Source organism: Entelurus aequoreus, linkage group LG12 (genome assembly GCF_033978785.1).
Source record: "Entelurus aequoreus isolate RoL-2023_Sb linkage group LG12, RoL_Eaeq_v1.1, whole genome shotgun sequence".
Taxonomy (NCBI): Eukaryota; Metazoa; Chordata; class Actinopteri; order Syngnathiformes; family Syngnathidae; genus Entelurus; species Entelurus aequoreus.
In genome coordinates, this window is record NC_084742.1 from 51724035 (window position 1) to 51742024 (window position 17990).

At 41.5% G+C, this 17990-nt stretch overlaps 1 protein-coding gene across 2 annotated transcripts in view; it reads left to right on the forward strand.

Annotated features, from left to right (window-relative positions):
- Positions 1 to 17990, forward strand: part of pde5ab (phosphodiesterase 5A, cGMP-specific, b) — a 184894-nt gene that overhangs the window by 111119 nt on the left and 55785 nt on the right. For both annotated transcript variants that reach the window (XM_062066217.1, XM_062066216.1), the window contains exons 12-14: positions 2153 to 2203; positions 6712 to 6858; positions 6937 to 7062. In XM_062066217.1, the coding sequence (XP_061922201.1) occupies positions 2153 to 2203; positions 6712 to 6858; positions 6937 to 7062 (324 nt within the window). The remainder of the gene's footprint in view (positions 1 to 2152; positions 2204 to 6711; positions 6859 to 6936; positions 7063 to 17990) is intronic.

Genomic DNA, 17990 nt, shown 5'->3' on the forward strand with positions numbered 1-17990 from the left:
TACATCACATATATACTTACATCATGTATATATTAAATAATATTATGAAAGTTACTACATTACATATATACTTACATCATGTATATATTAAATGTTATTATACATTTTACTACATTACTTATATACTTACATCATGTATATAAAACCTTAAAAGAGGTGTTTGGATGTTTTTAAGGGCAAAATATTATTTATTATTTTGAATGAATTAAAAAAAGAAAATACATCCATTGTCATGTCTCCCGATAGGCAAAATTCCCCCAAAAAGTGCATTTCCCCTTTAAGATTATGAGCTACATCACAATATTTTAATCTCGTAAGATTACTACTTTTCCCCCCAAAATAGATGACTTTTTGCGAGTAATATCACAACTTTCTTGTATTTTTATTTCATTCGCATGAATGGTTCTTGTAATCGTACATAAAAATAAATACAAAAATACAATATCCCCTATTGTGTTCTCGTGATATTACATCTGACTTGACCTATTTTCTTCAAACGTACTTTGTTTGGGCTAATTCAAATGTGTTTGGTACACTTTCAACTCATGCACATTCAACTTTCTCCGATCAATGATTTTACTCTCAAAATATTTGAAACCCTTTGTAATGTGAAGAATTTTATCCCTTAGACCAGTGTTTTTCAACCACTGTGCCGTGGGAGATACGGTCTGGTGTGCCGTGGGAGATGATCTAGTTTCACCTATTTGGGTTAAAAATATTTTTTGCAAACCAGTAATTATAGTCTGCAAATGATGTGTTGTTGTTGAGTGTCGGTGTTGTCTAGAGCTCGGCAGAGTAACCGTGTAATACTCTTCCATATCAGTAGGTGGCAGCCGGTAGCTAATTGCTTTGTAGATGTCGGAAACAGCGGGAGGCAGGGTGCAGGTAAAAAGGTATCTAATGCTTAAACCAAAAATAAACAAAAGGTGAGTGCCCCTAAGAAAAGGCATTGAAGCTTAGGGAAGGCTATGCAAAACAAAACTAAAACTGAACTGGCTACAGGGTAAACAAAAACAGAATGCTGGACAACAGCAAAGACTTACTGTGTACATCCGAACATGACATGACAATCAACAATGTCCCCACAAAAAAGGATAAAAACAACTGAAATATTCTTGATTGCTAAAACAAAGTAGATGCGGGAAATATCGCTCAAAGGAAGACATGAAACTGCTACAGGAAAATACCCCAAAAAGAGAAAAAGCCACCAAAATAGGAGCGCAAGACAAGAACTAAAACACTACACACAGAAAAACAGCAAAAAACTCAAAATAAGTCAGGGTGTGATGTGACAGTTGGTGACAGTACACCTACTTTGAGACAAGAGCTATAGTGATGCATGGTTGGTTATGCTTTAGAGTCATACCCAACAATTGCGACAATGACTTTTTACAGTCAACTGAGTTTCGTTTTTTAATGATTTCTGCTGGTGGTGTGCCTCCGCATTTTTTCAACGTAAAAAATCTGCCTTGGCTCAAAAAAGGTTGAAAAACACTGCCTTAGACTACAACTTGATTTGCGTTAAAACTTTCTCGTAATATTACCAACTTTCCACTCAGAAAAAACACACATTTCTAGTAAAATTTATTTCATAATAGTACAAATTGATTCTTATAAAAAAAATTATTTTTTGACATAATACATTTTTTTTTTGTACACAAGGGATTCATGTGACCCCATTCCTGGGTTAATCTCGCGTGAGAGGAAGAGGGGGAGTTATCCATTTTTGCTATGCAGTCTGCTGAAATGAGGGAAAACGGCACTCTACATAGCAACCGACGCTCTGGTCAAAGTTTGAATTGCCGAAAAACGCTTTTTAAGATATATAAAACCCCACTGCCATCTGGCGGCCAAAGCTGATAGCGCACCTTCCAGTTCGTCACGTTTCACGTGTCAGGTAAACTGTAACAAATGAGACCATACGAATTCCCTTCCTACTGTACTACTCTGACTTACTTCTTGTCATTCTATGACATTTTTACTTTTGACTTGTACAACTTTATTCGTTATATTTACACGTCAAATCCTGATATGCTCAGAATAAATCTAGCAAAATATCCCATTAAAAACTGGAATGAAATTTCTGTAAATATTAGGAATAATGGCTACCACAAATCAGTTGCGCTTCAACTGATACGTATTTGTTTTGCAGGTTCTTTCGTATCACGCTTCTGCTGCTTCGGAAGAGTCCCAGAAACTCCAGGTAACGACTTCATTACGTAAAACAAATATCAGTCCTTGGCTTTCATACATCTTACAATATGTTCAACATAAAAGTACTTTTGAGTTAAAGTATTGCAACTCTTGTGATAACATTCCTGCTCATATACAGAGCAACAACTTTATGACAGTACGGACACGGGACAACAATATTGGACACTATTAAGGGAGAGGAGGCAGCAGACAACTTTTAGTACAAACTGGTGGTCTGAGCAGTTTTGGTTCTCAGTGCATTACTTACGTACGGTATATGAAATGTTGATATACACTATGGCCCACTGGAACCAATGTAACTTAAAGGCCTACTGAAATTAAATTTTCTTATTTAAACGGGGATAGCAGATCCATTCTATGTGTCATACTTGATCATTTCGTGACATTGCCATATTTTTGCTGAAAGGATTTAGTAGAGAACATCGATGATAAAGTTTTGGTCGCTGATAAAAAAAGCCTAGCCTGTACCGGAAGTAGCGTGACGTCACAGGTTGAAGGGCTCCTCACATTTCCCCATTGTTTACACCAGCAGCTAGAGCGATTCGGACCGAGAAAGCGACGATTACCCCATTTATTTGAGCCAGGATGAAAGATTCGTGGATGAGGAACGTGAGAGTGAAGCATTAGAGTGCAGTGCAGGACATATATTTTTTCGCTCTGACCGTAACTTAGGTACAAGGGCTCATTGGATTCCACACTCTCTCCTTTTTCTATTGTGGATCACGGATTTGTATTTTAAACCACCTCGGATACTATATCCTCTTGAAAATGAGAGTCGAGAACGCGAAATGGACATTCACAGTGACTTTTATCTCCACGACAATACATCGGCGAAGCACTTTAGCTACGGAGCTAACGTGATAGCATCGTGCTTAAATGCAGATAGAAACAAAATAAATAAGCCCCTGACTGGAAGGATAGACAGAAGATCAACAATACTACCAAACTCTGGACCTGTAACCACACGGTTAATGGTGTACCGCCTGGCGAAGCCTAGCAATGCTGTTGCTAACGACGCCATTGAAGCTAACTTAGCTACGGGACCTCGACAGAGCTATGCTAAAAACATTAGCTCTCCACCTACGCCAGCCCTCATCTGCTCATCAACACCCGTGCTCACCTGCATTCCAGCGATCGACGGCGCGACGAAGGACTTCACCCGATCATCGATGCGGTCGGCGGCCCGGAGACGGAGGAAGTCAAGGTGAGGACAGCGGCGTGGCGGCGGGCGTTGTAGCTTTCGACGACACCCTGGCCGCCATCAGAGTCGGCAAGAAACATATATTTCCCCAAAGTTACGTACGTGACATGCACATAGCGCCATGCACGTACGGGCAAGCGATCAAATGTTTGGAAGAAAGCTGCGTACTCACGGTAGCGCGTCTGCTATCCATCTCAAAGTCCTCCTGGTTGTGTTGCTGCAGCCAGCCACTAATACACCGATCCCACCTACAACTTTCTTCTTTGCTGTCTTCATTGTTAATTGAACAAATTCAAATTCAAGATTCACCAACACAGATGTCCAGAATACTGTGGAATTTTGCGATGAAAACAGAGCTGTTTGTATTGGGATACAATGTGTCCTAATACTTCCGCTTCAACCCTTGACGTCACGCGCAAACGTCATCATACCGAGGCGTTTTCAGCCGGAAGTTTCCCTGGAAATTTAAAATTGCACTTTATAAGTTAACCCGGCTGTATTGGCATGTGTTGCAATGTTAAGATTTCATCATTGATATATAAACTATCAGACTGCGTGGTCGGTAGTAGTGGGTTTCAGTAGGCCTTTAACCTCTTAAGGCCCAAGCTGTTTGTTTACATGTTTTTTTTATTTCTCTTTGCTATTTGGGCTTATTGGACCCTATTTAGAATAAAAACTAAAAATCATCTTTTAATATGATGTACTTGGTCCATAAGTACACAAATGTGTACTTCATGTGTAGTGACATGCAAATGTTTATTTTTACACCTTTTATTTTCCAAATTCCATTGTATGTTATACTCTTCTGACACCACCAGATGGCAGTATAAGTGTCCACATAAGCGGCCATAAGACCCCAATTCAGTAGTGTACACAATTTTGGAAATACAAGCTAAAAGGTGCTGTCCACGCATGTGGCCACTAAGGCCTTTAGAGGTTAAGTAAGAAGATGATCAATGTCAAGGTATTTGTGTGGTAGCAACTTGAGGGTTCCTGGTTCCAATCCAGTTTTCGCCATCCTAGTCACGGCCGTTGTGTTATGGGGAAGGTGCCTGAATGTGAATAACTGTTTGGTGGTTGTCGGAGTCGCAAATTGGCAGCCGTGTTTATGTCAGTCTAGCCCAGGGCAGCTGTGGTTACAAATGTAGCTTACCACCATATTTGTGTGAATGTGGGGTGAATCAATGACGGGTTTTCAGTTGTCATCGTAAAGCAATTTGAGTGTCTAGAAAATCGCTATGTAAATCGTTTTTTCACCTAAAAATAGACATTTGTCCTACATTTGACCTACTCAGTGGCTTAGTGGTTAGAGTGTCTGCCCTGAGATCGGTAGGTTGCGAGTTCAAACCCTGGCCGAGTCATACCAAAGACTATAAAAATGGGACCCATTACCTCCCTGCTTGGCACTCAGCATCAAGGGTTGGAATTGGGGGTAAAATCACCAAAAATTATTCCCGGGCGCGGCACGGCTGCTGCCCACTGCTCCCCACACCTCCCAGGGGGTGAACAAGGGGATGGGTCAAATGCAGAGGACACATTTTACCACACCTAGTGTGTGTGTGACAATCATTGGTACTTTAACATTTCATATCGATACGTAAACGTGGGACAATATTTATTCATTCAAATTTTGTGTGTTTTTGGGAATATTTTGACTTTTATAGTAAACTACTTCTGGTACTTAGTTTAGCTTAAAGAGTATAGACTATACAGTTAGTTAGACTTAATTTTTTTAAATTCCAACTTCACTCTCTTAAGTGATCTCTAATTTACCGTATTTTCTTGGACTATAAGGCCTACTGAAATGAATTTTTTTTATTTAAACGGGAATAGCAGATCCATTCTATGTGTCATACTTGATCAATTTGCGATATTGCCATATTTTTGCTGAAAGGATTTAGTAGAGAACATCGACGATAAAGTTGCAACTTTTGGTCGCTGATAAAAAAGCCTTGCCTGTACCGGAAGTAGCGTGACGTCACAGGTTGAAAGGCTCCTCACATTTCCCCATTGTTTACACCAGCAGCGAGAGCGATTCGGACCGAGAAAGCGACGATTACCCCATTAATTTGAGCGAGGATGAAAGATTTGTGGATGAGGAACGTTAGAGTGAAGGACTAGAGTGCAGTGCAGGACATATCTTTTTTCGCTCTGACTGTAACTTAGGTACAAGCTGGCTCATTGGATTCCACACTCTCTCCTTTTTCTATTGTGGATCACAGATTTGTATTTCAAACCACCTCGGATACTATATCCTCTTGAAAATGAGAGTCGAGAACGCGAAATGGACATTCACAGTGACTTTTATCTCCACGACAATACATCAGCGAAGCACTTTAGCTACGGAGCTAACGTGATAGCATCGGGCTTAACTGCAGATAGAAACAAAATAAATATGCCCCTGACTGGAAGGATAGACAGAAAATCAACAATACTATTAAACCATGGACCTGTAACTACACGGTTAATGCTTTCCAGCCTGGCGAAGCTTAACAATGCTGTTGCTAACGACGCCATTGAAGCAAACTTAGCAACCGGACCTCACAGAGCTATGCTAAAAACATTAGCTATCCACCTACGCCAGCCAGCCCTCATCTGCTCATCAACACCCGTGCTCACCTGCGTTCCAGCGATCGACGGAGCGACGAAGGACTTCACCCGATCACAGATGCGGTCGGCGGCCCGGAGACGGAGGAAGTCAAGGTGAGGTCGGCGGCTAGCGCGTCTGCTATCCATCTCAAAGTCCTCCTGGTTGTGTTGCTGTAGCCAGCCGCTAATACACCGATCCCACCTACAGCTTTCTTCTTTGCAGTCTCCATTGTTCATTAAACAAATTGCAAAAGATTCACCAACACAGATGTCCAGAATGCTGTGGAATTTTGAGATGAAAACAGAGCTTTTTGTATAGGATTCAATGCGTCCGCATACTTAAGTTTCAACGATTAACGTCACGCGCATACGTCATCATACATAAACGTTTTCAACCGGAAGTTTAGCGGGAAATTTAAAATTGCACTTTATAAGTTAACCCGGCCGTATTGGCATGTGTTGCAATGTTAAGATTTCATCATTGATATATAAACAGACTGCGTGGTCGGTAGTAGTGGCTTTCAGTAGGCCTTTAATGCGCCTTTTGTATGAAAAAAAACCTGACTAGACCCGCTCGTCGGCAATGCGCCTTATACTCCGGTGCGCCCTATGGTCCGGAAAATACGGTAGTCTCTTTTACTACAAAAAACATCAATCAATGACCTAAATAGTAGTATGAGAAATAATACAACTCTGTGTTTCTGAAGGCAGCCACGATCCCATCGGCGCAGTCCTTGCGACTTCTGGACTTCAGTTTCAGTGACTTTGAACTGTCGGATGCCGAAACCACTTTGGGGACGGTTCGCATGTTCGTGGACCTCAACCTGGTCCAGACCTTCCAGATGAAGCAGGCGGTATGCGCTCCCTCCCAATGCTCTAAACCTGACAATGGCAGCACAGTGATAACAATAGTAGCTTGTTTGTTCTTTTAGAGTTTGTGCCAGTGGATTCTGAGCGTGAAGAAGAACTACAGGAAGAACATAGCCTACCACAACTGGAGGCACGCGTTCAACACTGCACAGTGCATGTTTGCAGTCCTCAGATCAGGCCGCTTGCAGGTTGGGAACAAAACATGTTTTGAAGTGATGTTGCACGATACAAGGAACACATAGTTACGCAGAATAGACATCTTGTTTTGTTTGGTTTCTAAATCAATGAAAGTACCGCATGTTGCAACTCCATCCATCTTTTTCCACTTATCGGGAGTCGGGTCAGGGTTTCGGGGGCAGCAGCCTAAGCAGAGAAGCCCAGACTTCCTTTTCGCCGGCCACTTCTGTTTCAGAGTCATGCTAACTGCAAAGAAGAAGCAGGTTGTGCAAAATTGTGCACAATAACAGTCTTTGACTAAGGACTTTCACAGTCCAATCTGATTTGTTAGATTTTGCCTACAGTCTAGATCAGGGGGTGTTTGGAGGAAAATCTTTTCCCACGTGGGCCGGACGGGTAAAATCATGGCGTGATAACTTAAAAATACAACCACGACAACTTCAGATTGTTTTTCTTTGTTTTACTTCGGCCCAAAATAGAACAAGCACGTTGTGGAAATGTACACGGCACAAATAATCCTCTTGACAAAGCACTTCAAAAACGGGTGCAGTTTTCAAAAAAACACCATGAAGAACACAATGAACTTAGACTTCATCTCAGTGTATCTACGAAGCAGTTCAACTTCAAGTCTCAACCCATCTGGGATTGAACAACAAACTAAAATAAATAATAATTAAAAACTCGACCTCATTTGTCGTTTCCACATATTCACCCTGTGCTAAGTCAACAAACCTTACTAAGCATGACTGTGTATCCATAGAACGATAAAAGCTGTCCAATGTATGAAGAATTTCGACAAACCAACAATAAAAACTTCAAAGACTGACAGTATTGCAGTAAAGCTCAGTATCACTGCTTCTATAAGAACATCCTTCCCAGACCAACAAATAGACCTCTTACTAAACCCAAAACCAGTGAAGTTGGCACGTTGTGTAAATGGTAAATAAAAACAGATTACAATGATTTGCAAATTCTTTCCCATTCTTGCTTGATGTACAGCTTAAGTTGTTCAACAGTCCGGGGGTCTCCGTTGTGCTATTTTAGGCTTCATAATGCACCACACATTTTCAATGGGAGACAGGTCTGGACTACAGGCAGGCCAGTCTAGTACCCGCACTCTTTTACTCTGAAGCCACGTTGATGTAACACGTGGCTTGGCATTGTCTTACTGAAATAAGCAGGGGCGTCCATGATAACGTTGCTTGGATGGCGACATATGTTGCTCCAAAACCTGTATGTACCTTTCAGCATTAATGGTGCCTTCACAGATGTGTAAGTTACCCATGTCTTGGGCACAATTAAACCCCCATACCATCATAGATGCTGGCTTTTCAACTTTGCGCCTATAACAGTCCTCTTTGGTCCGGAGAACAGAATTTGCACAGTTTCCAAAAACAATTTAAAATGTGGACTCGTCAAACCACAGAACACTTTTCCACTTTGCATCAGTCCATCTTAGATGAGCTTGGGCCCAGCGAAGCCGGCGGCGTTTCTGGGTGTTGTTGATAAATGGCTTTGGCTTTGCATAGTGGAGTTTTAACTTGCACTTACAGATGTAGCGACCAACTGTAGTTACTGACAGTGGTTTTTTGAAGTGTTCCTGAGCCCATGTGGTGATATCCTTCACACACTTTTTGATGCAGTACCGCCTGAGGGATCCAAGGTCTCGGGCATTCAATGATTATTACGCTTACGTGCAGTGATTTTTCCAGATTCTCTGAACCTTTTGATGATATTACGGACCGTAGATGGAGAAATCCCTAAATTCCTTGCCATAGCTGGTTGAGAAATGTTGTTCTTAAACTGTTGGACAATTTGCTCACGCATTTGTTGACAAAGTGGTGACCCTCGCCTCATTCTTGTTTGTGAATGACTGAGCATTTCATGGAAGCTGCTTTTGTACCCAATCATGGCACCCACCTGTTCCCAATTAGCCTGTTCACCTGTGGGATGTTCCAAATAAGTGTTTGATGAGCATTCCTCAACTTTCGCAGTCTTTTATGCCACTTGTGCCAGCTTTTTTGAAACATGTTGCAGGCATGACATTCCAAATGAGCTAATATTTGCAAAAAATAACAAAAGTTCACCAGTTCGAACGTTAAGTATCTTGTCTTTGCAGTCTATTCAATTGAATATAAGTATGAAAAGGATTTGCAAATCATTGTATTCTGTTTTTATTTACGATTTACACAACGTGCCATCTTCACTGGTTTTGGGTTTTGTACTATTGCGACATCCAGTGGACACATTCAGAGCAGCAGTTTCATTTAAGAATGCAGCTGAGCAAACTCGTCTTGCAGGCCTGATTGAACCGGTTCGCCGCATGTTTGACGTCCCTGGTCTAAAGAATATATAGCATTATTTTTTAAAGGAAACAGATTGTAATGATACTGGTGTATACTGACTGGCCCCTAGGTGTCAGTACAATGTTACATAATATAATCTAGCTGGTATAGGGTGATGTCATATACTCTCGTTAAAGTAAACAAAACCGAGATCTCATTTGCCACTTTTTCCTCCGATGAACAAATAAACATAGTAGCGATTGGATAGTTTTGCAGCTGCACACGACATCAAACTTGATGGAATTTCCAGTGATTCCACTGGCGCCACCGTGGTTCCTGTCCGACAAGCCCTAGGAACATCTTACCAACACTATCCTTAGAATGTGTGCGCACTCATCATTTTTAGAGAGAAAGATTATGGCATGCCAAAACATGTCGGACACGTGACGTTACACCGGGAAGCAGCGACCAGTGACAGCCAAAATCCTGAGTACGCAAACATATACCCTATGTATGTATATACATATACTGTATATACACTACTGTTCAAAAGTTTGGGGTCACATTGAAATGTCCTTATTTTTGAAGGAAAAGCACTGTACTTTTCAATGAAGATAACTTTAAACTAGTCTTAACTTTAAAGAAATACACTCTATACATTGCTAATGTGGTAAATGACTATTCTAGCTGCAAATGTCTGGTTTTTGGTGCAATATCTACATAGGTGTATAGAGGCCCATTTCCAGCAACTATCACTCCAGTGTTCTAATGGTACAATGTGTTTGCTCATTGGCTCAGAAGGCTAATTAATGATTAGAAAACCCTTGTGCAATCTGATTGGAGCTGTGGCCGCAAGGTAGTTGGTGCCTGTCGTGGCGGTAATCCTAGAACCCGTTGGTGGACACCGGCGGTGAGGGATGCCGTCAAGCTGAAGAAGGAGTCCTATCGGGTTCTTTTGGCTCATAGGACTCCTGAGGCAGCGGACAGGTACCGACAGGCCAAGCGGTGTGCGGCTTCGGCGGTCGCGGAGGCAAAAACTCGGACATGGGAGGAGTTCGGGGAAGCCATGGAAAACGACTTCCGGGCGGCTTCGAAGCGATTCTGGACCACCATCCGCCGCCTCAGGAAGGGGAAGCAGTGCACTATCAACACCGTGTATGGTGAGGATGGTGTTCTGCTGACCTCGACTGCGGATGTTGTGGATCCGTGGAGGGAATACTTTGAAGACCTCCTCAATCCCACCAACACGTCTTCCTATGAGGAAGCAGTGCCTGGGGAATCTGAGGTGGGCTCTCCTATTTCTGGGGTTGAGGTTGCTAAGGTAGTTAAAAAGCTCCTCGGTGGCAAGGCCCCGGGGGTGGATGAGATCCGCCCGGAGTTCCTTAAGGCTCTGGATGCTGTGGGGCTGTCTTGGTTGACAAGACTCTGCAGCATCGCGTGGACATCGAAGGCGGTACCTCTGGATTGGCAGACGGGGGTGGTGGTTCCTCTCTTTAAGAAGGGGAACCGGAGGGTGTGTTCTAACTATCGGGGGATCACACTCCTCAGCCTTCCCGGTAAGGTCTATTCAGGTGTGCTGGAGAGGAGGCTACGCCGGATAGTCGAACCTCGGATTCAGGAGGAACAGTGTGGTTTTCGTCCTGGTCGTGGAACTGTGGACCAGCTCTATACTCTCGGCAGGGTCCTTGAAGGTGCATGGGAGTTTGCCCAACCAGTCTACATGTGTTTTGTGGACTTGGAGAAGGCATTCGACCGTGTCCCTCGGGAAGTCCTGTGGGGAGTGCTCAGAGAGTATGGGGTATCGGACTGTCTGATTGTGGTGGTCCGCTCCCTGTATGATCAGTGCCAGAGTTTGGTCCGCATTGCCGGCAGTAAGTCGGACACGTTTCCAGTGAGGGTTGGACTCCGCCAAGGCTGCCCTTTGTCACCGATTCTGTTCATAACTTTTATGGACAGAATTTCTAGGCTCAGGCAAGGCGTTGAGGGGATCTGGTTTGGTGGCTGCAGGATTAGGTCTCTGCTTTTTGCAGATGATGTGGTCCTGATGGCTTCATCTGGCCAGGATCTCCAGCTCTCACTGGATCGGTTCGCAGCTGAGTGTGAAGCGACTGGGATGAGAATGAGCACCTCCAAGTCCGAGTCCATGGTTCTCGCCCGGAAAAGGGTGGAGTGCCATCTCCGGGTTGCGGAGGAGACCCTGCCCCAAGTGGAGGAGTTCAAGTACCTCGGAGTCTTGTTCACGAGTGAGGGAAGAGTGGATCGTGAGATCGACAGGCGGATCGGTGCGGCGTCTTCAGTAATGCGGACGCTGTATCGATCCGTTGTGGTGAAGAAGGAGCTGAGCCGGAAGGCAAAGCTCTCAATTTACCGGTTGATCTACGTTCCCATCCTCACCTATGGTCATGAGCTTTGGGTCATGACCGAAAGGACAAGATCACGGGTACAAGCGGCCGAAATGAGTTTCCTCCGCCGGGTGGCGGGGCCCTCCCTTAGAGATAGGGTGAGAAGCTCTTCCATCCGGGGGGGAGCTCAAAGTAAAGCCGCTGCTCCTCCACATCGAGAGGAGCCAGATGAGGTGGTTCGGGCATCTGGTCAGGATGCCACCCGAACGCCTCCCTAGGGAGGTGTTTAGGGCACGTCCGACCGGTAGGAGGCCACGGGGAAGACCCAGGACACGTTGGGAAGACTATGTCTCCCGGCTGGCCTGGGAACGCCTTGGGATCCCCCGGGAGGAGCTGGACGAAGTGGCTGGGGAGAGGGAAGTCTGGGCTTCCCTGCTTAAGCTGCTGCCCCCGCGACCCAACCTCGGATAAGCGGAAGAAGATGGATGGATGGATGGATTGTGCAATCATGTTCACACATCTGAAAACAGTTTAGCTCGTTACAGAAGCTACAAAACTGACCTTCCTTTGAGCAGATTGAGTTTCTGGAGCATCACATTTGTGGGGTCAATTAAACGCTCAAAATGGCCAGAAAAAGAGAACTTTCATCTGAAACTCGACAGTCTATTCTTGTTCTTAGAAATGAAGGCTATTCCACAAAATTGTTTGGGTGACCCCAAACTTTTGAACGGTAGTGTAGGTATTAGGGTTGTCCCGATACCAATATTTTGGTACCGGTACCAAAATGTATTTTAATACTTTTTATACTTTTCTAAATAAAGGGGACGACATAAATATTAGGGTACATGAAACATATGTTTCTTATTGCAATCATAGAAAAATGTTGTCCTTAAATAAAATAGTAAACATACTAGATAACTTGTCTTTTAGTAGTAAGTAAGCAAACAAAGACTTCTAATTAGCCTGCTGACATATGCAGTAACATATTGTGTCATTTCTCATTCTATTATTTTGTTAAAATTATAAAGGACAAACTGTAAAAATTGATTATTAATCCACTTGTTCATTTACTGTTAATATCTGCTTATTTTCCGTTCTAGCTACACTTCTGTTAAATGTAATAATCACTTATTTTTCTGTTGTTTGGATGCTTTACATTAGTTTTGGATGATTTCACAAATTTAGGTATCGATCCGATACCAAGTAGTTACAGGATCATACATTGGTCATATTTAAAGTCCTCCTGGCTCCAGGGACATATTTCCTGAGTTAATAAACATAATATAAATTTTTTTTAAACACGAAAAAAGATTTTGTAACGATAAAAAATATCGATATAATTGTAGTAGTATCGACTTGATACGCTCTTGTACTTGGTATCATTACAGTGGATTTTTTGGAATTTTGCCCAATCATTATGACATGACAACGGATGTATTTTTTTTTTAATGCATTCCAGATATAAAGACAATATAACATACGTCCATAAACGTGGATGCATATGAAAAAGTGCAATACATTTATCTGTACAGTAATCGATTTATTTATATCTGCACCTTATTGCTCTTTTATCCTGCACTACAACGAGCTAATGCAACGGAATTTCTGTACGGTACAGTTCAAATTTGAATGACAGTAAAAGGAAGTCTAAGTCTAAGATATTAAATCAACTTAAATAAAAGTCAGCTTCCAGTAGAGCCAATGGGAGGTCCTCTATTCCGCCCACAAAATCCAATAAATAAACATCCAAAAAGCACCAACAATACTCCATTTACATTTGGTGACTTGAGTATTAACATTAGTGATATTGTTATTATGAGTGCTAACGCAGACCAACTATTTATAGCGGCGCCATGATCACTTCCTGTGTGCCTATGTTTACATTATTGTGTGGTCTGCTGCTTCCTCGCTTCCCTGCAAGTTAATTCTGGATCATAAATCATGCCTCTCCCCTGAAAAAGTAGATGGCTGAGAATATAATCCAACAAATTGGAATATTTGACACAAAAAGAGCTACAGTAAATACTAGAGATGTCCGATATTATCGGCCGATAAATGCTTTAAAATGTATTATCGGAAATTATCGGTATCGGTTTCAACCCCCCGATTTTTCCGGGAAACTCCCAAATTTCAGTGCCCCTCCCAAAAATCTCCCGGGGCAACCATTCTCCCGATTTCCACCCGGACAACATTATTGGGGGCCGTGCCTTAAAGGCACCGCCTTTAGCGTCCTCTACAACCTGTCGTCACGTCCGCTTTTCCTCCATACAAACAGCGTGCCGGCCCGGTCACATAACATATGCGGCTTCTACACACACATAAGTGAATGCAAGGCATACTTGGTCAACAGCCATACAGGTCACACTGAGGGTGACCGTATAAACAACTTTAACACTGTTACAAATATGCGCCACATTGTGAACCCACACTAAACAACAATGACAAACACATTTCGGGAGAACATCCGCACCGTAACACAACATAAACAGATGGCTGAGAATATAACCCAACAAGTTGGGATACTTGACAGGAAAAGAGCTACAGTAAATACCATGTCTTCTCATCATGATTGTCAACCATAGGCAAAATTCCCCCCCCAAAAAGTGCAGTCCCTCTTTAAGGGAGAAGAAGGGTTTCATTTATGAAGATTTGACTATTTGAAGACTGCCCTTGATGATAGTACTGCTGTTGCACTCGTAAAAAAATACTTTTTAAAATCATAATTTATATTTGTTCTAACTTTCTTTTTTCTAAACGTATGGCAACCCTTATATTTGTCTATATTATAGTTTAGTGCGTTATGTTGGCTTCACAGTCACAAGTGAATATTTTAATCCACATCAAGGTTTTAATTAGTGCGATTACGTGCCCGCAAGGGGCTGAGGTTAGTTTTTTTTTCCTCACTCTGTGCATCACTCTCAGCACCTGAGCGCCTTTATTCAACAGTAGAATTAACTGAACGCAGTGAGCCCTCTTTCCTGTCATCCACAATCTTTGTCTCAGTGGGCGGAAGGTAACAAAAGTTTGGAGGAAAACAAATATGATTACAAAGCCAAATGTCCCATTGTGGGAATATCCCAGCTATCAAATCGGATGGGCAATATGAGCCCATCAACACGGACAAGTACTGAAAAAAAAAGTATATATATATATATATATATATGCATATATATATATATATATATATATATATATATGCATATATATATATATATATATATATATATATATATATATATATATATATATATATATATATATATATATATATATATATATATATATATATATATATATATACAATACCGTTCAAAAGTTTGGGGTCACATTGAAATGTCCTTATTTTTGAAGGAAAAGCACTGTACTTTTCAATGAAGATAACTTTAAACTTGTCTTAACTTTAAAGAAATACACTCTATACTGTGAATTGTTTTTGTTTGCGGATGACTCTGCCCTGCTGGTATCCGACAAGGACAAGTCACAGGTGGAGAAAATCCTCAGTGCTGAGCTCTGTAGAACTTGCACCTGGCTCGCTGACAACAAGCTATCGATACACTTGGGTAAAACAGAATCCATCCTGTTTGGGTCCCACATCAACCTTAAGAAAGTCAATGACTTCACCATAAAAGTAGGTGACATTGTTATCACCAGGAAAGTTGAGGTCACCTACCTAGGTTCCATTCTAGAGGCTAACCTTTCCTGTGATAAAATGGCAACCAAGGTAATCAAAAAGGTTAACCAACCAACGAGATTTCTCTATAGAATCTCCTCTCTGGTCAACAAAAGCACCATGAGGATTCTGGCGGGAACTCTCGTTCAACCCTTTTTCGATTACGCATGCACCTCCTGGTACCCTAGCACCTCCAAAACCCTCAAATCTAAACTCCAAACATCTCAGAACAAGCTAGTCAGGTTACTTCTAGACCTCCACCCCAGATCCCACCTCACTCCTACCCACTTCTCTAAAGTGGGCTGGCTCAGGGTGGAGGACAAATCAAACAACTTGCACTGAGCCTAGTCTATAAAATCCACTACACCTCCCTGATACCGAAGTACATGTCAAACTACTTCCTTAACGTAAATGACCGCCATAACCACAACACCAGGGGGAGCTCCACTAACCATGTTAAACCCATATTCCGAACTAACAAAGGTCTTAACTCATTCTCTTTCTATGCCACATCAATGTGGAATGCGCTCCCAACAGGTATAAAAGAAAGGGCATCTCTATCCTCCTTCAAAACCGCAATAAAAGTTCACCTCCAGGCGACTTCAACCCTAAACTAACACCCTCCCCGGATTGTTAATAATCAAATGTAAACAATCAAATGCAGATACTTTTTCTTATGCCTTCTGATCTCTCTCTCTCTCTCTCTCTCTCTCTCTCTCTCTCTCGCTCTCTCTCTCGCTCTCTCTCTCTCTCTCTCTCTATGTCCACTACTTGATGTCCATATCCTACCCCCCCCCCCCACCCCTGATTGTAAATAATGTAAATAATTCAATGTGATTATCTTGTGTGATGACTGTATTATGATGATAGTATATATGATAGTATATATCTGTATCATGAATCAATGTAAGTGGACCCCGACTTAAACAAGTTGAAAAACTTATTCGGGTGTTACCATTTAGTGGTCAATTGTACGGAATATGTACTTCACTGTGCAACCTACTAATAAAAGTCTCAATCAATCAATCAAAAACATTGCTAATGTGGTAAATGACTATTCTAGCTGCAAATGTCTGGTTTTTGGTGCAATATCTACATAAGTGTATAGAGGCCCATTTCCAGCAGCTATCACTCCAGTGTTCTAATGGTACAATGTGTTTGCTCATTGGCTCAGAAGGCTAATTGATGACTAGAAAACCCTTGTGCAATCATGTTCACACATCTGAAAACAGTTTAGCTCGTTACAGAAGCTACAAAACTGACCTTCCTTTGAGCAGATTGAGTTTCTGGAGCATCACATTTGTGGGGTCAATTAAACGCTCAAAATGGCCAGAAAAAGAGAACTTTCATCTGAAATTCGACAGTCTATTCTTGTTCTTAGAAATGAAGGCTATTCCACAAAATTGTTTGGGTGACCCCAAACTTTTGAACGGTAGTGTATATATATATATATATATATATATATATATATATATATATATATATATATATATATATATATATATATATATATATATATATATATATATATATATATATATATATATATACATATATATATATATATATACATATATATATATATATGTATATATATATATATATATATATATATTGATTATATATTGAAGTTACATTTTTGCTTCCAGAAATTACTTTATAAAATTTTTTGTTTCTTGATTTATTTAGTATAACAAAGTTACTTACCTTCCAATGGTAAACAATCCTACATTAACAATGTATAAAAGTGTCTATCTTTATAAATGGTTACTTACATTATTAATATATAATATGATCACATTACAATACTGTGGAGGTCTTGCCCCTCCGGGTTCCTTGGACCACCAATGACGGACATGACAGCTGCATTCATCTTGGCGAACAATAACTTATTTTGCAATAAATGTTCGTTGGGACCTTTTTCAGTCATTTTCTGTCCGTCTCCTTCTCGCTCGAGCACATGAATGGTTTCTCCCAGAGTGTCGTCTGTCTTGTTCTGGCTCTTATTCGTGCCCGTGTGTCACCAACTGCCATCACCAACACCAACAACAACAACAACCCTTTCTCCTTCCCGACTGCTTCCTTTAACAGAGCGACAGGTGATCAGACAAACACTCACAGCTGTGTCATCTACGCACCTGCCGCTGATCTCGAAGCCGGTCCTGGCACACCCCGTTTCCCCGCAGGCCACGCCCCCCCACAAATACAATCACTGTATAGTTTTCCAAGGTTATGTCTTCAGTTTAAGAGCATTATGTGGACAAAAGCTCTAAGTCTGTCTGCATAAAGCCCTTTTTTTTAAATTTTTTTTAAAGTAATTGCATATTGTTGTAATGTGTGGCATTAGACAAGATTATGTTGATTGACAGTCTAAAAGTAATCTTCCTTCACTCGTTATTTTCGCAGTTTTACACATTTTATGTATAAAATATCAAATTGGCAATTAGGTTCTGTCCCCAAATGGTGCAGATCTAGTGGCAACCACTTCAGGGTGTAACCCCGCCTCTCGGCTGGGATAGGCTGTAGCTCACCTGTGACCCTAATGAGCTCAAGCGACAGAGAAAATTGGTGGATGGATAAAGTTTGCATTTAAATTAAATATTTGTAATTTTTTTTTTAAATTATGAAATTCTTACTTTTTC